Raw genomic sequence first — 21965 nt, 5'->3', positions numbered from 1 at the left:
GTTTTTCCAGCAGTTTATTGGAAACAACAACTTTACAGGCAATATTTTGTTAGATAAGAACCTGATCATCAGAAATATGTACAGCAGAGTTGATGTGTTCATTTCATTACAAATGCTTGAAGTCTGTCAAAAAAGATGATTTTGTGTGGTCGCTCCTCAATAGAAAAAGTGTGTCTACTCCTCCGTATACAAAGTTGAATTGACCACAAACACAAACAATTGTGTGATTGTTAAAGTGTTACTCACATGTATGGTCTCTGTGGTGTGAATGAGTGAATCATTCTGTCACTGGAAATGTCCTCCCTGGGACAAAGTCAGAAGGGCATGTGAAGGACGACGGGGAAGAAAGGCCCCGGTGGAAACACGGCCATGGAGGACACGTCGTCGGTCATGAGGTAAGCCACCAGGCCCACGCGGGTCCACACACACCTCTCACAGAGCGGACCCCCCGTGGACACCAAGCTGCCCGTCTGGACACACATTGGGAAGAAATACTGTGAGGAGGAGGGGAGGCTTTCATTTGCATCTAAGAGGGACCACAGAGAGAACCCTCTTGTAGGTACGACTGCAGTAATAGTGACATCATCATTACATCTAAGAGGGACCACAGAGAGAACCCTCTTGTAGGTACGACTGCAGTAATAGTTACATCATCATTACATCTAAGAGGGACCACAGAGAGAACCCTCTTTTAGGTACGACTGCAGTAATAGTGACATCATCATTACATCTAAGAGGGACCACAGAAAGAACCCTCTTGTAGGTATGACTGCAGTAATAGTGACATCATCATTACATCTAAGAGGGACCACAGAAAGAACCCTCTTGTAGGTACGACTGCAGTAATAGTGACATCATCATTACATCTAAGAGGGACCACAGAGAGAACCCTCTTGTAGGTACGACTGCAGTAATAGTGACATCATCATTACATCTAAGAGGGACCACAGAAAGAACCCTCTTGTAGGTATGACTGCAGTAATAGTGACATCATCATTACATCTAAGAGGGACCACAGAGAGAACCCTCTTGTAGGTACGACTGCAGTAATAGTGACATCATCATTACATCTAAGAGGGACCACAGAAAGAACCCTCTTGTAGGTACGAATGCAGTAATAGTGACATCATCATTACATCTAAGAGGGACCACAGAAAGAACCCTCTTGTAGGTACGAATGCAGTAATAGTGACATCATCATTACATCTAAGAGGGACCACAGAAAGAACCCTCTTGTAGGTACGAATGCAGTAATAGTGACATCATCATTACATCTAAGAGGGACCACAGAGAGAACCCTCTTGTAGGTACGAGAATGCAGTAATAGTGACATCATCATTACATCTAAGAGGGACCACAGAGAGAACCCTCTTGTAGGTACGACTGCAGTAATAGTGACATCATCATTACATCTAAGAGGGACCACAGAGAGAACCCTCTTGTAGGTACGACTGCAGTAATAGTGACATCATCATTACATCTAAGAGGGACCACAGAAAGAACCCTCTTGTAGGTACGAATGCAGTAATAGTGACATCATCATTACATCTAAGAGGGACCACAGAGAGAACCCTCTTGTAGGTACGAGAATGCAGTAATAGTGACATCATCATTACATCTAAGAGGGACCACAGAGAGAACCCTCTTGTAGGTACGACTGCAGTAATAGTGACATCATCATTACATCTAAGAGGGACCACAGAGAGAACCCTCTTGAAGGTACGACTGCAGTAATAGTTAGTGACATCATCATTACATCTAAGAGGGACCACAGAGAGAACCCTCTTGTAGATACGACTGCAGTAATAGTGACATCATCATTACATCTAAGAGGGACCACAGAGAGAACCCTCTTGAAGGTACGACTGCAGTAATAGTGACATCATCATTACATCTAAGAGGGACCACAGAGAGAACCCTCTTGTAGGTACGACTGCAGTAATAGTGACATCATCATTACATCTAAGAGGGACCACAGAGAGAACCCTCTTGAAGGTACGACTGCAGTAATAGTTAGTGACATCATCATTACATCTAAGAGGGACCACAGAGAGAACCCTCTTGTAGGTACGACTGCAGTAATAGTGACATCATCATTACATCTAAGAGGGACCACAGAGAGAACCCTCTTGAAGGTACGACTGCAGTAATAGTGACATCATCATTACATCTAAGAGGGACCACAGAAAGAACCCTCTTGTAGGTACGACTGCAGTAATAGTGACATCATCATTACATCTAAGAGGGACCACAGAGAGAACCCTCTTGTAGGTACGACTGCAGTAATAGTGACATCATCATTACATCTAAGAGGGACCACAGAAAGAACCCTCTTGTAGGTATGACTGCAGTAATAGTGACATCATCATTACATCTAAGAGGGACCACAGAGAGAACCCTCTTGTAGGTACGACTGCAGTAATAGTGACATCATCATTACATCTAAGAGGGACAACAGAAAGAACCCTCTTGTAGGTATGACTGCAGTAATAGTGACATCATCATTACATCTAAGAGGGACCACAGAGAGAACCCTCTTGTAGGTACGACTGCAGTAATAGTGACATCATCATTACATCTAAGAGGGACAACAGAAAGAACCCTCTTGTAGGTATGACTGCAGTAATAGTGACATCATCATTACATCTAAGAGGGACCACAGAAAGAACCCTCTTGTAGGTACGAATGCAGTAATAGTGACATCATCATTACATCTAAGAGGGACCACAGAGAGAACCCTCTTGTAGGTACGACTGCAGTAATAGTGACATCATCATTACATCTAAGAGGGACCACAGAAAGAACCCTCTTGTAGGTACGACTGCAGTAATAGTGACATCATCATTACATCTAAGAGGGACCACAGAGAGAACCCTCTTGTAGGTACGACTGCAGTAATAGTGACATCATCATTACATCTAAGAGGGACCACAGAGAGAACCCTCTTGTAGGTACGACTGCAGTAATAGTGACATCATCATTACATCTAAGAGGGACCACAGAGAGAACCCTCTTGAAGGTACGACTGCAGTAATAGTGACATCATCATTACATCTAAGAGGGACCACAGAGAGAACCCTCTTGAAGGTACGACTGCAGTAATAGTTAGTGACATCATCATTACAATCATCATCAGTTCAACATGACATTACTTTCTAGCAATAAGTATAAAAACTATAAATACAATTGTTGAATGAACTTGGTGTGCTTAGCAGGAAGCAGACACAAGTCACATGACTTTTCATTCATAAATAACTCATCATAACTTTATATTCATGCACTTCCTGGGCTGCTTCCCCCTCATCTATGTACACTTGATTTATTATTTACTTATCTATGTTCTATTAGTCACCATATTTTATTTAGTATTTTCTTATCTATGTTCTATTAGTCACTACACTTGATTTATTATTTACTTATCTATGTTCTATTAGTCACTAGTTTATTTATTATTTACTTATCTATGTTCTATTAGTCACTACACTTGATTTATTATTTATTTATGTATGTTCTATTATGTATAGAGAGTCCAGTCACATGACATCCTTGGCGTGTTGTTGCTGGAGCCAACACAAGTCTCGATATTTGCTGCCTTGTGGTGGTGTAAAGAACAACATAAATAAATAAAAATGAATCTAGACTGCATTTCTTTCTCCAAAGATGCTAAATGTGTTAGTCCTTTAGTGACGGTCCCGCTCACGTTTCAAGCGATAAGGCGCCAGGACCCGGTACCTGGGAATGGATACCAGTACCAACTGTCAGTACATTTCTTTGTCTTCAATGTGTGATAAGAAAACAAAGTGATGCTACATATCTTGTTGAGTCTCATTTGCAGTGCAGTTACACTTCCAAGACATGAGATGGCAGCAAAGGAATGTTGTCCAACCAGGAAGTAGCTTTTTCCATGGAGCTGCATGTGTTATGTTGTGCCATACAAAGTGTTTGTACTGTAAGTTGCTTATTAAAATCGCTAATGCTAATAGAAGTCTGTCTATGGCAAATCCAATGTAAATTAGCATCAAGCTAGCACATTTTCAGTGTTTGATTGTTTTCCTTCGAGGGAGTTTGGCTGACTGATTGTTTACGTGTTTAGTCTCTGATTGTTTACGTGTTTAGTCTCTGATTGTTTACGTGTTTAGTGGCCATCCCTCATGGCGAGGGAGGGATTGTGTGGCCATCCTTCATGGCGAGGGATTGTGTAGCCATCCCTCATGGCGAGGGATTGTGTGGCCATCCCTCATGGCGAGGGAGAGATTGTGTGGCCATCCTTCATGGCGAGGGATTGTGTGGCCATCCCTCATGGCGAGGGAGAGATTGTGTGGCCATCCTTCATGGCGAGGGATTGTGTGGCCATCCCTCATGGCGAGGGAGGGATTGTGTGGCCATCCCTCATGGCGAGGGATTGTGTGGCCATCCCTCATGGCGAGGGATTGTGTGGCCATCCCTCATGGCGAGGGAGGGATTGTGTGGCCATCCTTCATGGCGAGGGATTGTGTGGCCATCCCTCATGGCGAGGGATTGTGTGGCCATCCCTCATGGCGAGGGAGGGATTGTGTGGCCATCCCTCATGGCGAGGGAGAGATTGTGTGGCCATCCCTCATGGCGAGGGATTGTGTGGCCATCCCTCATGGCGAGGGATTGTGTGGCCATCCCTCATGGCGAGGGAGGGATTGTGTGGCCATCCCTCATGGCGAGGGAGGGATTGTGTGGCCATCCTTCATGGTGAGGGATTGTGTGGCCATCCCTCATGGCGAGGGAGGGATTGTGTGGCCATCCCTCATGGTGAGGGAGGGATTGTGTGGCCATCCCTCATGGCGAGGGAGGGATTGTGTGGCCATCCCTCATGGCGAGGGATTGTGTGGCCATCCCTCATGGCGAGGGAGAGATTGTGTGGCCATCCTTCATGGCGAGGGATTGTGTGGCCATCCCTCATGGCGAGGGAGAGATTGTGTGGCCATCCTTCATGGTGAGGGATTGTGTGGCCATCCCTCATGGCGAGGGATTGTGTGGCCATCCCTCATGGCGAGGGAGGGATTGTGTGGCCATCCCTCATGGCGAGGGAGGGATTGTGTGGCCATCCCTCATGGCGAGGGAGGGATTGTGTGGCCATCCTTCATGGCGAGGGATTGTGTAGCCATCCCTCATGGCGAGGGATTGTGTGGCCATCCCTCATGGCGAGGGAGAGATTGTGTGGCCATCCTTCATGGCGAGGGATTGTGTGGCCATCCCTCATGGCGAGGGAGAGATTGTGTGGCCATCCTTCATGGCGAGGGATTGTGTGGCCATCCCTCATGGCGAGGGAGGGATTGTGTGGCCATCCCTCATGGCGAGGGATTGTGTGGCCATCCCTCATGGCGAGGGATTGTGTGGCCATCCCTCATGGCGAGGGAGGGATTGTGTGGCCATCCTTCATGGCGAGGGATTGTGTGGCCATCCCTCATGGCGAGGGATTGTGTGGCCATCCTTCATGGCGAGGGAGGGATTGTGTGGCCATCCCTCATGGCGAGGGAGAGATTGTGTGGCCATCCCTCATGGCGAGGGATTGTGTGGCCATCCCTCATGGCGAGGGATTGTGTGGCCATCCCTCATGGCGAGGGAGGGATTGTGTGGCCATCCCTCATGGCGAGGGAGGGATTGTGTGGCCATCCCTCATGGCGAGGGAGAGATTGTGTGGCCATCCTTCATGGTGAGGGATTGTGTGGCCATCCTTCATGACGAGGGAGGGATTGTGTGGTCATCCTTCATGGCGAGGGATTGTGTGGCCATCCCTCATGGCGAGGGAGAGATTGTGTGGCCATCCTTCATGGCGAGGGATTGTGTGGCCATCCCTCATGGCGAGGGAGGGATTGTGTGGCCATCCCTCATGGCGAGGGATTGTGTGGCCATCCCTCATGGCGAGGGATTGTGTGGCCATCCCTCATGGCGAGGGAGGGATTGTGTGGCCATCCTTCATGGCGAGGGATTGTGTGGCCATCCCTCATGGCGAGGGATTGTGTGGCCATCCTTCATGGCGAGGGAGGGATTGTGTGGCCATCCCTCATGGCGAGGGAGAGATTGTGTGGCCATCCCTCATGGCGAGGGATTGTGTGGCCATCCCTCATGGCGAGGGATTGTGTGGCCATCCCTCATGGCGAGGGAGGGATTGTGTGGCCATCCCTCATGGCGAGGGAGGGATTGTGTGGCCATCCCTCATGGCGAGGGAGAGATTGTGTGGCCATCCTTCATGGTGAGGGATTGTGTGGCCATCCCTCATGGCGAGGGAGGGATTGTGTGGCCATCCCTCATGGTGAGGGAGGGATTGTGTGGCCATCCCTCATGGCGAGGGAGGGATTGTGTGGCCATCCCTCATGGCGAGGGATTGTGTGGCCATCCCTCATGGCGAGGGAGAGATTGTGTGGTCATCCTTCATGGCGAGGGATTGTGTGGCCATCCCTCATGGCGAGGGAGAGATTGTGTGGCCATCCTTCATGGTGAGGGATTGTGTGGCCATCCCTCATGGCGAGGGATTGTGTGGCCATCCCTCATGGCGAGGGAGGGATTGTGTGGCCATCCCTCATGGCGAGGGAGGGATTGTGTGGCCATCCCTCATGGCGAGGGAGGGATTGTGTGGCCATCCCTCATGGCGAGGGAGGGATTGTGTGGCCATCCCTCATGGCGAGGGAGAGATTGTGTGGCCATCCCTCATGGCGAGGGATTGTGTGGCCATCCCTCATGGCGAGGGATTGTGTGGCCATCCCTCATGGCGAGGGAGGGATTGTGTGGCCATCCCTCATGGCGAGGGAGGGATTGTGTGGCCATCCCTCATGGCGAGGGAGAGATTGTGTGGCCATCCTTCATGGTGAGGGATTGTGTGGCCATCCCTCATGGCGAGGGAGGGATTGTGTGGCCATCCCTCATGGTGAGGGAGGGATTGTGTGGCCATCCCTCATGGCGAGGGAGGGATTGTGTGGCCATCCCTCATGGCGAGGGATTGTGTGGCCATCCCTCATGGCGAGGGAGAGATTGTGTGGCCATCCTTCATGGCGAGGGATTGTGTGGCCATCCCTCATGGCGAGGGAGAGATTGTGTGGCCATCCTTCATGGTGAGGGATTGTGTGGCCATCCCTCATGGCGAGGGATTGTGTGGCCATCCCTCATGGCGAGGGAGGGATTGTGTGGCCATCCCTCATGGCGAGGGAGGGATTGTGTGGCCATCCCTCATGGCGAGGGATTGTGTGGCCATCCCTCATGGCGAGGGATTGTGTGGCCATCCCTCATGGCGAGGGAGGGATTGTGTGGCCATCCCTCATGGCGAGGGATTGTGTGGCCATCCCTCATGGCGAGGGATTGTGTGGCCATCCCTCATGGCGAGGGAGGGATTGTGTGGCCATCCCTCATGGCGAGGGAGGGATTGTGTGGCCATCCCTCATGGCGAGGGAGAGATTGTGTGGCCATCCTTCATGGCGAGGGATTGTGTGGCCATCCCTCATGGCGAGGGAGGGATTGTGTGGCCATCCCTCATGGCGAGGGATTGTGTGGCCATCCCTCATGGCGAGGGAGAGATTGTGTGGCCATCCTTCATGGCGAGGGAGAGATTGTGTGGCCATCCCTCATGGCGAGGGATTGTGTGGCCATCCCTCATGGCGAGGGAGGGATTGTGTGGCCATCCCTCATGGCGAGGGAGGGATTGTGTGGCCATCCCTCATGGCGAGGGAGGGATTGTGTGGCCATCCCTCATGGCGAGGGAGGGATTGTGTGGCCATCCCTCATGGCGAGGGAGGGATTGTGTGGCCATCCCTCATGGCGAGGGATTGTGTGGCCATCCCTCATGGCGAGGGATTGTGTGGCCATCCCTCATGGCGAGGGAGAGATTGTGTGGCCATCCTTCATGGCGAGGGATTGTGTGGCCATCCCTCATGGCGAGGGATTGTGTGGCCATCCCTCATGGCGAGGGAGAGCTTGTGTGGCCATCCTTCATGGCGAGGGATTGTGTGGCCATCCCTCATGGCGAGGGACGACCTGATTGTGGTTGGTGTTGACTTGAAATGGCGGTGCAGAATAGAACTGCTGGCATGTATATTGGATGTTCTACAGAGAGGGGCTTTGGACTGGAAGTGGGCAAAAAGAGTGAAGATGGAAGCCTGGAGAGAAAGTGAGGTGACTTACAAATGTCATGGTCCTCTTGTGCATGGTGAAGGCGGCGCCAGGCGTGAGGCAGTTGAGACAGTTGGGGTACATGCATGGCGCCGTCTGGTGCCCCTGCAGCGGGGGGGGGCCGGGCATCTCCGACTTTAAGAAGTATTCCTGTGGATGACAAGCTTGTCACTAAGTATTCACAGCCTTTTCCAACATGGAATACATCCATTTGTCTTCTCAAATTACTCTGTAATGACCATGTGGACATAGATATGGACTATTTTATTATCAATCAATCAATCAATGTTTATTTATATAGCCCTAAATCACAAGTGTCTCAAAGGGCTGCACAAGCCACAAAGACATCCTCGGTACAGAGCCCACATAAGGGCAAGGAAAAACTCACCCCAGTGGGACGTCGATTAAGAATCAAATAACAAAAAATGTCATGTACACAAGAAATGATTGCCTAAAAGGTTTTACTGCAACTTGAAGCATTTTGGATACACATGTTCCAAAGTGAGTGTTGATGAAGCAGGAGTTGCTTTTGGGATGAAGATCTCTAGATGTACAAACCCCGTTTCCATATGAGTTGGGAAATTGTGTTAGATGTAAATATAAACGGAATACAATGATTTGCAAATCCTTTTCAACCCATATTCAGTTGAATATGCTACAAAGACAACATATTTGATGTTCAAACTGATAAACTTTTTTTTGTTGTTGCAAATAATAATTAACTTTAGAATTTGATGGCAGCAACACGTGACAAAGAAGTTGGGAAAGGTGGCAATAAATACTGATAAAGTTGAGGAATGCTCATCAAACACTTATTTGGAACATCCCACAGGTGTGCAGGCTAATTGGGAACAGGTGGGTGCTATGATTGGGTATAAAAGTAGATTCCATGAAATGCTCAGTCATTCACAAACAAGGATGGGGCGAGGGTCACCACTTTGTCAACAAATGCGTGAGCAAATTGTTGAACAGTTTAAGAAAAAACTTTCTCAAGCAGCTAGTGCAAGGAATTTAGGGATTTCACCATCTACGCTCCGTAATATCATCAAAGGGTTCAGAGAATCTGGAGAAATCACTGCACGTAAGCAGCTAAGCCCGTGACCTTCCATCCCTCAGGCTGTACTGCATCAACAAGCGACATCAGTGTGTAAAGGATATCACCACATGGGCTCAGGAACACTTCAGAAACCCACTGTCAGTAACTACAGTTGGTCGCTACATCTGTAAGTGCAAGTTAAAACTCTCCTATGCAAGGCGAAAACCGTTTATCAACAACACCCACAAACGCCATCGGCTTCGCTGGGCCTGAGCTCATCTAAGATGGACTGATACAAAGTGGAAAAGTGTTCTGTGGTCTGACGAGTCCACATTTCAAATTGTTTTTGGAAACTGTGGACGTCGTGTCCTCCGGACCAAAGAGGAAAAGAACCATCTGGATTGTTATAGGCGCAAAGTGTAAAAGGCAGCATGTGTGATGGTATGGGGGTGTATTAGTGGCCAAGACATGGGTAACTTACACATCTGTGAAGGCACCATTAATGCTGAAAGGTACATACAGCTTTTGGAGCAACATATGTTGCCATCCAAGCAACGTTACCATGGACGCCCCTGCTTATTTCAGCAAGACAATGCCAAGCCACGTGTTACATCAACGTGGCTTCATAGTAAAAGAGTGCGGGTACTAGACTGGCCTGCCTGTAGTCCAGACCTGTCTCCCATTGAAAATGTGTGGCGCATTATGAAGCCTAAAATAGCACAACGGAGACCCCCGGACTGTTGAACAACTTAAGTTGTACATCAAGCAAGAATGGGAAAGAATTCCACCTGAGAAGCTTCAAAAATGTGTCTCCTCAGTTCCCAAACCTTTACTGAGTGTTGTTAAAAGGAAAGGCCATGTAACACAGTGGTGAACATGCCCTTTCCCAACTACTTTGGCACGTGTTGCAGCCATGAAATTCTAAGTTAATTATTATTTGCAAAAATAAAATAAAGTTTATGAGTTTGAACATCAAATATGTTGTCTTTGTAGCATATTCAACTGAATATGGCTTGAAAAGGATTTGCAAATCATTGTATTCCGTTTATATTTACATCTAACACAATTTCCCAACTCATATGGAAACGGGGTTTGTATATTAATATTCATTAAACCTCAGTGTTTACAAGAGTACTGATAAACATCTTGAATCTATTCAAAACACTTGAGGTTGTAATGATGTGCTAAAGGTGCATGAACAAAGTATTGAGCTAAGGCTGTTAATGCTACGTTTTACTTTGTCATTTCTAATACATTTGCAACATTTTTAATATATATATCTTCACATTGTCATTATCGGGTATCATATGTAGAACTTTGAGGACAAAATGGATGTATGCCATTTATGTAGAAAAGGTGAAGCGCTGTAAATATGAGTGTGTGTGAGCGTGTAAATATGAGTGTGTGTGAGCGTGTAAATATGAGTGTGTGTGAGTGTGTAAATATGAGTGTGTGAGCGTGTAAATATGAGTGTGTCTGCGCGTGTAAATATGAGTGTGTGTGAGCGTGTAAATATGAGTGTGTGAGCATGTAAATATGAGTGTGTGTGAGTGTGTAAATATGAGTGTGTGTGAGCATGTAAATATGAGTGTGTGTGAGCGTGTAAATATGAGTGTGTGTGAGGGGTAAATATGAGTGTGTGTGAGCGTGTAAATATGAGTGTGTGTGAGCGTGTAAATATGAGTGTGTGTGAGCGTGTAAATATGAGTGTGTGTGAGCGTGTAAATATGAGTGTGTGTGAGTGTGTAAATATGAGTGTGTGTGAGCGTGTAAATATGAGTGTGTGTGAGCGTGTAAATATGTGTGTGAGCGTGTAAATATGAGTGTGTGTGAGCGTGTAAATATGAGTGTGTGTGAGCGTGTAAATATGAGTGTGTGTGAGCGTGTAAATATGAGTGTGTGTGTGAGCGTGTAACTATGAGTGTGTGTGAGCGTGTAAATATAAGTGTGTGTGAGTGTGTAAATATGAGTGTGTGAGCGTGTAAATATGAGTGTGTGTGAGTGTGTAAATATGAGTGTGTCTGCGCGTGTAAATATGAGTGTGTGTGAGCGTGTAAATATGAGTGTGTGTGAGCGTGTAAATATGAGTGTGTGTGAGTGTGTAAATATGAGTGTGTGTGAGTGTGTAAATATGAGTGTGTGTGAGCATGTAAATATGAGTGTGTGTGAGTGTGTGTGAGCGTGTAAATATGAGTGTGTGTGTGAGCGTGTAAATATGAGTGTGTGTGAGGGGTAAATATGAGTGTGTGTGAGCGTGTAAATATGAGTGTGTGTGAGCGTGTAAATATGAGTGTGTGTGAGTGTGTAAATATGAGTGTGTGTGAGCGTGTAAATATGAGTGTGTGTGAGCGTGTAAATATGAGTGTGTGTGAGCGTGTAAATATGAGTGTGTGTGAGCGTGTAAATATGAGTGTGTGTGAGTGTGTAAATATGAGTGTGTGTGAGCGTGTAAATATGAGTGTGTGTGAGCGTGTAAATATGTGTGTGAGCGTGTAAATATGAGTGTGTGTGAGCGTGTAAATATGAGTGTGTGTGAGCGTGTAAATATGAGTGTGTGTGAGCGTGTAAATATGAGTGTGTGTGTGAGCGTGTAACTATGAGTGTGTGTGAGCGTGTAAATATAAGTGTGTGTGAGTGTGTAAATATGAGTGTGTGAGCGTGTAAATATGAGTGTGTGTGAGTGTGTAAATATGAGTGTGTCTGCGCGTGTAAATATGAGTGTGTGTGAGCGTGTAAATATGAGTGTGTGTGAGCGTGTAAATATGAGTGTGTGTGAGTGTGTAAATATGAGTGTGTGTGAGTGTGTAAATATGAGTGTGTGTGAGCATGTAAATATGAGTGTGTGTGAGTGTGTGTGAGCGTGTAAATATGAGTGTGTGTGTGAGCGTGTAAATATGAGTGTGTGTGAGGGGTAAATATGAGTGTGTGTGAGCGTGTAAATATGAGTGTGTGTGAGCGTGTAAATATGAGTGTGTGTGAGTGTGTAAATATGAGTGTGTGTGAGCGTGTAAATATGAGTGTGTGTGTGAGCGTGTAAATATGAGTGTGTGTGAGCGTGTAAATATGAGTGTGTGTGTGAGCGTGTAAAGATGAGTGTGTGTGTGAGCGTGTAAATATGAGTGTGTGTGAGCGTGTAAATATGAGTGTGTGTGAGCGTGTAAATATGTGTGTGAGCGTGTAAATATGTGTGTGAGCGTGTAAATATGTGTGTGAGCGTGTAAATATGAGTGTGTGTGAGCGTGTAAATATGAGTGTGTGTGAGTGTGTAAATATGAGTGTGTGTGAGCGTGTAAATATCAGTGTGTGTGAGCGTGTAAATATGAGTGTGTGTGTGAGCGTGTAAATATGTGTGTGAGCGTGTAAATATGAGTGTGTGTGAGTGTGTAAATATGAGTGTGTGTGTGAACGTGTAAATATGAGTGTGTGTGTGAGCGTGTAAATATGAGTGTGTGTGAGCGTGTAAATATGAGTGTGTGTGAGCGTGTAAATATGAGTGTGTGTGAGTGTGTAAATATGAGTGTGTGTGAGCGTGTAAATATCAGTGTGTGTGAACGTGTAAATATGAGTGTGTGTGTGAGCGTGTAAATATGAGTGTGTGTGAGCGTGTAAATATGAGTGTGTGTGTGTGAGCGTGTAAATATGAGTGTGTGTGAGCGTGTAAATATGAGTGTGTGTGAGCGTGTAAATATGAGTGTGTGTGTGAGTGTGTAAATATGAGTGTGTGTGTGAGCTTGTAAATATGAGTGTGTGTGAGCGTGTAAATATGAGTGTGTGTGAGCGTGTAAATATGAGTGTGTGTGAGCGTGTAAATATGAGTGTGTGTGAGCGTGTAAATATGTGTGTGAGCGTGTAAATATGAGTGTGTGAGCGTGTAAATATGAGTGTGTGTGAGCGTGTAAATATGAGTGTGTGTGAGCGTGTAAATATGAGTGTGTGTGAGCATGTAAATATGAGTGTGTGTGAGTGTGTAAATATGAGTGTGTGTGAGCGTGTAAATATGAGTGTGTGTGAGCGTGTAAATATGAGTGTGTGTGTGTGAGCGTGTAAATATGAGTGTGTGTGAGTGTGTAAATATGAGTGTGTGTGAGCGTGTAAATATGAGTGTGTGTGAGTGTGTAAATATGAGTGTGTGTGTGTGTGTAAATATGAGTGTGTGTGAGCGTGTAAATATGAGTGTGTGTGAGCGTGTAAATATGAGTGTGTGTGAGCGTGTAAATATGAGTGTGTCAGCGTGTAAATATGAGTGTGTAAATATGAGTGTGTGTGAGCGTGTAAATATGAGTGTGTGTGAGTGTGTAAATATGAGTGTGTGTGAGCGTTTAAATATGAGTGTGTGTGAGCGTGTAAATATGAGTGTGTGTGAGCGTGTAAATATGAGTGTGTGTGAGTGTGTAAATATGAGTGTGTGTGAGCGTGTAAATATGAGTGTGTGTGAGCGTGTAAATATGAGTGTGTGTGAGCGTGTAAATATGAGTGTGTGTGAGCGTGTAAATATGAGTGTGTGTGAGCGTGTAAATATGAGTGTGTGTGAGCGTGTAAATATGAGTGTGTGTGTGAGCGTGTAAATATGAGTGTGTGTGAGTGTGTAAATATGAGTGTGTGTGAGCGTGTAAATATGAGTGTGTGAGCGTGTAAATATGAGTGTGTGTGAGCGTGTAAATATGAGTGTGTGTGAGCGTGTAAATATGAGTGTGTGTGAGCGTGTAAATATGAGTGTGTGTGAGTGTGTAAATATGAGTGTGTGTGAGCGTGTAAGTATGAGTGTGTGTGAGCGTGTAAATATGAGTGTGTGTGTGTGTGTGTGTAAATATGAGTGTGTGTGAGCGTGTAAATATGAGTGTGTGTGAGCGTGTAAATATGAGTGTGTGTGAGCGTGTAAATATGAGTGTGTGTCAGCGTGTAAATATGAGTGTGTAAATATGAGTGTGTGTGAGCGTGTAAATATGAGTGTGTGTGAGTGTGCAAATATGAGTGTGTGTGAGCGTGTAAATATGAGTGTGTGTGAGCGTGTAAATATGAGTGTGTAAATATGAGTGTGTGTGAGCGTGTAAATATGAGTGTGTGTGAGTGTGTAAATATGAGTGTGTGTGAGCGTGTAAATATGAGTGTGTGTGAGTGTGTAAATATGAGTGTGTGTGAGCGTGTAAATATGAGTGTGTGTGAGCATGTAAATATGAGTGTGTGTGAGCGTGTAAATATGAGTGTGTGTGAGCGTGTAAATATGAGTGTGTGTGAGCGTGTAAATATGAGTGTGTGTGAGCGTGTAAATATGAGTGTGTGTGAGCGTGTAAATATGAGTGTGTGTGAACGTGTAAATATTAGTGTGTGTGAGTGTGTAAATATGAGTGTGTGTGAGCGTGTAAATATAAGTGTGTGTGTGAGCATGTAAATATGAGTGTGTGTGAGCGTGTAAATATGAGTGTGTGTGAGCGTGTAAATATGAGTGTGTGTGAGCGTGTAAATATGAGTGTGTGTGAGCGTGTAAATATGAGTGTGTCTGCGCGTGTAAATATGAGTGTGTGTGAGCGTGTAAATATGAGTGTGTCTGCGCGTGTAAATATGAGTGTGTGTGAGCGTGTAAATATGAGTGTGTGTGAGCGTGTAAATATGAGTGTGTGTGAGCGTGTAAATATGAGTGTGTAAATATGAGTGTGTGTGAGCGTGTAAATATGAGTGTGTGTGAGTGTGTAAATATGAGTGTGTGTGAGCGTGTAAATATGAGTGTGTGTGAGCGTGTAAATATAAGTGTGTGTGAGTGTGTAAATATGAGTGTGTGTGAGCGTGTAAATATGAGTGTGTGTGAGTGTGTAAATATGAGTGTGTGTGAGCGTGTAAATATGAGTGTGTGTGAGCGTGTAAATATGAGTGTGTGTGAGCGTGTAAATATGAGTGTGTGTGAGCGTGTAAATATGTGTGTGTGTGAGCGTGTAAATATGAGTGTGTGTGAGCGTGTAAATATGAGTGTGTGTGAGCGTGTAAATATGAGTGTGTGTGAGCGTGTAAATATGAGTGTGTGTGAGCGTGTAAATATGAGTGTGTGTGAGCGTGTAAATATGAGTGTCTGCGCGTGTAAATATGAGTGTGTGTGAGCGTGTAAATATGAGTGTGTGTGAGCGTGTAAATATGAGTGTGTGTGAGCGTGTAAATATGAGTGTGTGTGAGCGTGTAAATATGAGTGTGTGTGAGCGTGTAAATATGAGTGTGTGTGAGCGTGTAAATATGAGTGTGTGTGAGTGTGTAAATATGAGTGTGTGTGAGCGTGTAAATATGAGTGTGTGTGTGTGTGTAAATATGAGTGTGTGTGAGCGTGTAAATATGAGTGTGTGTGAGCGTGTAAATATGAGTGTGTGTGAGCGTGTAAATATGAGTGTGTCAGCGTGTAAATATGAGTGTGTAAATATGAGTGTGTGTGAGCGTGTAAATATGAGTGTGTGTGAGTGTGTAAATATGAGTGTGTGTGAGCGTGTAAATATGAGTGTGTGTGAGCGTGTAAATATGAGTGTGTAAATATGAGTGTGTGTGAGCGTGTAAATATGAGTGTGTGTGAGTGTGTAAATATGAGTGTGTGTGAGCGTGTAAATATGAGTGTGTGTGAGCGTGTAAATATGAGTGTGTGTGAGCGTGTAAATATGAGTGTGTGTGAGCGTGTAAATATGAGTGTGTGTGAGTGTGTAAATATGAGTGTGTGTGAGCGTGTAAATATGAGTGTGTGTGAGCGTGTAAATATGAGTGTGTGTGAGCGTGTAAATATGAGTGTGTGTGAGCGTGTAAATATGAGTGTGTGTGAGCGTGTAAATATGAGTGTGTATGAGCGTGTAAATATGAGTGTGTGTGAGTGTGTAAATATGAGTGTGTGTGAGTGTGTAAATATGAGTGTGTGTGAGCGTGTAAGTATGAGTGTGTGTGAGCGTGTAAATATGAGTGTGTGTGAGCGTGTAAATATGAGTGTGTGTGAGCGTGTAAATATGAGTGTGTGTGAGCGTGTAAATATGAGTGTGTGTGAGCGTGTAAATATGAGTGTGTGTCAGCGTGTAAATATGAGTGTGTGTGAGCGTGTAAATATGAGTGTGTGTGAGTGTGCAAATATGAGTGTGTGTGAGCGTGTAAATATGAGTGTGTGTGAGCGTGTAAATATGAGTGTGTAAATATGAGTGTGTGTGAGCGTGTAAATATGAGTGTGTAAATATGAGTGTGTGTGAGCGTGTAAATATGAGTGTGTGTGAGCGTGTAAATATGAGTGTGTGTGAGTGTGTAAATATGAGTGTGTGTGAGCGTGTAAATATGAGTGTGTGTGAGCGTGTAAATATGAGTGTGTGTGAGTGTGTAAATATGAGTGTGTGTGAGCGTGTAAATATGAGTGTGTGTGAGCATGTAAATATGAGTGTGTGTGAGTGTGTAAATATGAGTGTGTGTGAGCGTGTAAATATGAGTGTGTGTGAGCGTGTAAATATGAGTGTGTGTGAGCGTGTAAATATGAGTGTGTGTGAGTGTGTAAATATGAGTGTGTGTGAGCGTGTAAATATGAGTGTGTGTGAGCGTGTAAATATGAGTGTGTGTGAACGTGTAAATATGAGTGTGTAAATATGAGTGTGTGTGAGCGTGTAAATATAAGTGTGTGTGTGAGCATGTAAATATGAGTGTGTGTGAGCGTGTAAATATGAGTGTGTGTGAGCGTGTAAATATGAGTGTGTGTGAGCGTGTAAATATGAGTGTGTGTGAGCGTGTAAATATGAGTGTGTCTGCGCGTGTAAATATGAGTGTGTGTGAGCGTGTAAATATGAGTGTGTGTGAGCGTGTAAATATGAGTGTGTAAATATAAGTGTGTGTGAGCGTGTAAATATGAGTGTGTGTGAGTGTGTAAATATGAGTGTGTGTGAGCGTGTAAATATGAGTGTGTGTGAGCGTGTAAATATAAGTGTGTGTGAGTGTGTAAATATGAGTGTGTGTGAGCGTGTAAATATGAGTGTGTGTGAGCGTGTAAATATGAGTGTGTGTGAGCGTGTAAATATGAGTGTGTGTGAGTGTGTAAATATGAGTGTGTGTGAGCGTGTAAATATGAGTGTGTGTGAGTGTGTAAATATGAGTGTGTGTGAGCGTGTAAATATGAGTGTGTGTGTGAGCGTGTAAATATGAGTGTGTGTGTGAGCGTGTAAATATGAGTGTGTGTGAGCGTGTCCTACGCCAGCGTAGGTGATGATGCGGCGGATGTTCTTAGTGATGACGAGTGTGCGTTTGGCCCGAGTCACCGCCACGTAGAGCAGGTTCCACTCGTCACTGGGAATCTGATCTGCACACCAAAGAGCAGATATGAAGACGGGTGGTGAAGACGTACGCTGACCAAGGAAAACGCTCACCGAAGGAAAAGTTGAATTGCTTGCGGTAGTGACTGGAGCACGGCACCTCCACAAAGTCGTCCGTGACTATCACCGTGTCAAACTCTAGACCTTTGGCCTTGTGGACCGTGGACAGGATGAAGTCTGGAACACAACAGTCGCCATGAGGAGGGTTGTCCCCATACCAATATTTTGGTACCGCTACCAAAATGTATTTCCATACTTGTCTAAATAAAGGGGAGCACAAAAAATGTCATTATTTTTAACAACAAATGTTAGTGTACATGAAACATATGTTTATTATTGTCATTTAGTCCTTAAATAAAATAGACAACTTGTCTTTTAGTAGTAAGTAAACAAACAAAGACTCCTAATTATGCAGTAACATATTGTGTCATTTATACACCTATTATTTTGTACACATTATGAGGGACAAACTGTAAAAAATGGATTATTCATCTACTTGTTCATTTACTGTTAATATCTGCTTATTTTCTCTTTTAACATGTTCTATCTACACTTCTGTTAAAATGTAATAATCACTTATTCTTCTCTTCTTTCATACTTGACATTAGTTTTGGATGATACCACACATTTAGGTATGGATCATGTCGATACCAAGTAGTTACAGGATCATACATTGGTCATATTCAAAGTCCTCATGTGACATATTTACTGACTTTATAAACATCATATGAAAAAAGATTTGGTGATGATAAAAAATATCGATGTAATCATAGTAGTATCGACTAGATACACTCTTGTACTTGGTATCACTACATTGCACATCGTGTGTAGATCCACCCATGGCATTTGTTTACATTGAGGAGCGCTAGCTTTTGTTAGCGGTGAGTTATTGTATCCTCCTACAGTGTGTAGTGAAGCATGTTTAGCTATTACTCGTCCTCCAGTGATAATGCTACATGTAAGAAACTTACTTTATTTGTCGCCATGGAGACCAGGATTAGTGATTTAGAAGTAGCTAAAACACTGTGGATGGATGTTAGCCATGTGTTCAAGCAGCTCTTCCTGAGGGTGTTTCAGTGTTATAACTTCACCTTTATCTTGACTTTTTAAGCCAAAATGCGTCCATTCTCCCTTTTCTGTCTACACACTGTGTCTGCTTGGAAGTACTCTGTGTGTGTGCGCTGCCCAACATGCTCCTAAAAGCAGCAATGTCATGACGTGACCACGTGCACGTTAAAAACAAAAAAGTGAATAATGGGAAGCGGTGCTTTACCATCAGAGTATAGTAGCGTGTTTGATTGATTAGCCATACTGTACTAGTATGGGTATACCGTACAACCCTAGTCCAAAGTACACACCTGCATTCTTGGCGTTTGGTTCCGAGTGCTTGTTGAGGCGCTTCACCAAGTCAGGGATGCGACATCGGTATTTCTCCACAATGCTCAGCTTGGCCTCCAGGTCGCGGTCCTCCGTGTGCACGGCGTAGGTCTTCAGGGCCTCGAAGGGGTTTTCTTTTTTGATCCTGGAAAAGCACCAAACCAGGTGGTCCTTGATCACTGTTGTGAGAGGAGAAGAAGAAGAATGAGCGGATACATTCCTCATCCACAGGGAGTTGTGACTCATATTTACGGTTGTCTTTGCCTTCCATCAGGTACCAAATGTCTTTGATCTTATTCAAGCCAATGTTGTCCACACCCTGCAGGAGAAGATCAACCACACATGTCACCGCATCCTTCAACACATCAACTCAATATCCCAAATCCCTTACACTCAGGATTGAATACAAAGTGCCTCCATGGAAATGCCCCCCCTCTACCTCAAAGAACTGCTCACCCCCAAATCCTCCGCTACGGACAGGCTAACCTCCTCCAACCTCCGAGGACAAAGCTCCGAACTATGGGAGACCGGGCTTTCTGCTCCGCCGCTCCCAGTCTGTGGAACGCTCTCCCTGACCACCTGAGGGCACCACAGACTGTGGATGCTTTAAAAAAAAAGGCTTAAAAATCTTTATTTTTAAAAAAGCCTTTTTTTTTTAGCTATATGTGTGCTAGTTCTAGCTATTAGGCTGTATGTTACGGCTCAGACTCCTGCCAACGCCGTTCATCCATCTGTGCACTCCAGTGAGTGCACCTCGGGACACGCCCACGGCCGCGCTCAGCCAGGGACGCGCCGCGCGCGTCTCCGCCCAGCAGAAGCCGCCAGCTGCAATCATTTGCCGGCAATCGGCACACCTGCCTGTGATGATCAAGCGGTCTTCTTAAGCCTGGACAACCTTCGGTCGCTCGCCGGAGTATAGTCTTCTTACCCTTGTAAGCATCCCGTGTCTGGCTTTCATCCCGCGAACTCGAGCCTCCACTGTGACTTCCGTGAACCGTTGTGTTCTGATGTTCCTGTTGTCTTCCTGCAGCGCTTCCCGTGTTCTTCCGTGATCCCCTGTTGTTTCCCTTACCTCCCGGACTGCCCTTTTGGATTCACGACCTCCCGCTTGGAAACGGATCTTGCCTCTTCTCTCCTGCCCTGGATCATCTGCTTGCCCAACGGACTGTCTTCCTCTTGTTCCTCCTCTCGCCCAAAACAACACTTGGTAACACACACTACAGCTAATCACACACATAGCCATACACCACATATACTTTTGGATCTAGTTCACACTCCATTTTCCTTAGTTTATATTTGTATTGTTTGATTATTATATATATATATATCCATCCATCCATTTTCTATATATATATAATAAATCATTGTACATACTGCCATCTAGTGTCTGTCGCCGTCACCTCCCCTTAGTCCAACCATTACAGTATACTCCGGCCAATTGATTAGGGACCTGACGGCACAGTTCCTTAGCCCCTCCCCCAGTGACTTCAACCCCGCCCCCAGTAAAAGAAAAGAAAAGAAGAAAAAAAAGACATTTCTCGTTTTTTGTTTGGTTTTTTTTTTTTCCTTTTTGCCCCTCTCAGGATGTTTTTTTCTTTTCAATCCACCCTGGACAATTTTTCTAGCCCACCTCAGCAAAATCTTGGACTGTTTAGCAGTGCTGTAGGGATGGAAGAATTTACCCGCTGCCTGGCCACCCACCTCCCACCCTTAGTGACTGTCCCTCAGTCAGCTGGAAGCGTCTGGCATCCGCGTTCGGAGGGGGGGGATAGTACTAGTATCTTCCATTTTAGCACTGGTGGCTGTGCTGGTGTGGTGGCGCAGCTGCACCCAGACAGGCTACCCACTGCCAGACAAATTCCACCTCTCTTCTGTTTTTCCCAGCCGCAGCCACCAGTCCCCCGGCTAGCCTCCGAGCTAGCACCAGTCCCTCGGCTAGCGTCCAAGCTAGCACCAGTCCCTCGGCTAGCGTCCGAGCTAGCACCAGTCCATCGGCTAGCGTCCGAGCTAGCACCAGTCCCTCGGCTAGCGTCCGAGCTAGCACCAGTCCCTCGGCTAGCGTCCGAGCTAGCACCAGTCCCTCGGCTAGCGCCCGAGCTAGCACCAGTCCCTCGGCTAGCGTCCGAGCTAGCACCAGACTCTCGGCTAGCCTCCGATCTAGCACCAGACTCTCGGCTAGCCTCCGAGCTAGCACCAGTACCTCGGCTAGCGTCCGAGCTAGCACCAGTCCCTCGGCTAGCGTCCGAGCTAGCACCAGTCCCTCGGCTAGCGTCCGAGCTAGCACCAGTCCCTCGGGTAGCGTCCGAGCTAGCACCAGTCCCTCGGCTAGCGTCCGAGCTAGCACCAGTCCCTCGGCTAGCGTCCGAGCTAGCACCAGTCCCTCGGCTAGCGTCCGAGCTAGCACCAGTCCCTCGGCTAGCGTCCGAGCTAGCACCAGTCCCTCGGCTAGCGTCCGAGCTAGCACCAGTCCCTCGGCTAGCGTCCGAGCTAGCACCAGTCCCTCGGCTAGCGTCAGAGCTAGCACCAGCCCCTCGGCTAGCGTCAGGGCTAGCACCAGCCCCTCGGCTAGCGTCAGAGCTAGCACCAGCTCCCAGGCTGGCCCCCGCGTCTCCACCAGCTCGCAGGCTGGCCCCCGCATCTCCACCAGCTCCCAGGCTGGCCCCCGCGTCTCCACCAGCTCCCAGGCTGGCCCTGACCTCTGCACCTCGGCCAGCAGCGCCGTCTCCACCAGCTCCCCGGCTGGCCCTGACCTCTGCACCTCGGCCAGCAGCGCCGACCTCTGCACCTCAGCCTGCAGCGCCGACCTCTGCACCTCGGCCGGCAGCGCCGACCTCTGCACCTCGGCCTGCTCCGCCGACCTCTGCACCTCGGCCTGCTCCGCCGACCTCTGCACCTCGGCCTGCTCCTCAGCTGTCCTCCTCGCCTCCGGCTTTGACGTCTGCTGCTTCCACGCCTCAGACGTCATCCTCTTCGCCTCCTACGTCTCCTTCTCGTTTCCGGCGAGACGCACCATGGTGCCACTCGCGTCCGCCTTCCCGACGGCCAAGATGGTGGTCATTCCTTGGTCGCCCGTCTCGCCATCTTCAGCGGCGTTCTACTCGCCGCCGCCACCAGACTCG

General features: G+C 46.5%; 1 protein-coding gene across 3 annotated transcripts in view; it reads right to left on the bottom strand.

The window, feature by feature from the left end:
* Window positions 1-21965, bottom strand: part of fbxo18 (F-box DNA helicase 1) — an 86867-nt gene continuing 64902 nt past the window's right edge. For 2 of the 3 annotated variants that reach the window (XM_061961340.1, XM_061961341.1), the window contains exons 16-21: window positions 19099-19165; window positions 18828-19025; window positions 17524-17646; window positions 17350-17456; window positions 8146-8283; window positions 1-470 (exon numbers count right to left, since the gene is read on the bottom strand). In XM_061961340.1, the coding sequence (XP_061817324.1) occupies window positions 315-470; window positions 8146-8283; window positions 17350-17456; window positions 17524-17646; window positions 18828-19025; window positions 19099-19165 (789 nt within the window). In that variant the 3' untranslated portion in view covers window positions 1-314. The remainder of the gene's footprint in view (window positions 471-8145; window positions 8284-17349; window positions 17457-17523; window positions 17647-18827; window positions 19026-19098; window positions 19166-21965) is intronic. The other variant, XM_061961342.1, reaches the window with a different exon arrangement.

This window comes from Nerophis lumbriciformis, linkage group LG05 (assembly GCF_033978685.3).
Source record: "Nerophis lumbriciformis linkage group LG05, RoL_Nlum_v2.1, whole genome shotgun sequence".
Lineage (NCBI taxonomy): Eukaryota > Metazoa > Chordata > Actinopteri > Syngnathiformes > Syngnathidae > Nerophis > Nerophis lumbriciformis.
Note: the sequence above shows the minus strand (reverse complement) of the source record. Positions and strands in the feature narration are given on the sequence as shown.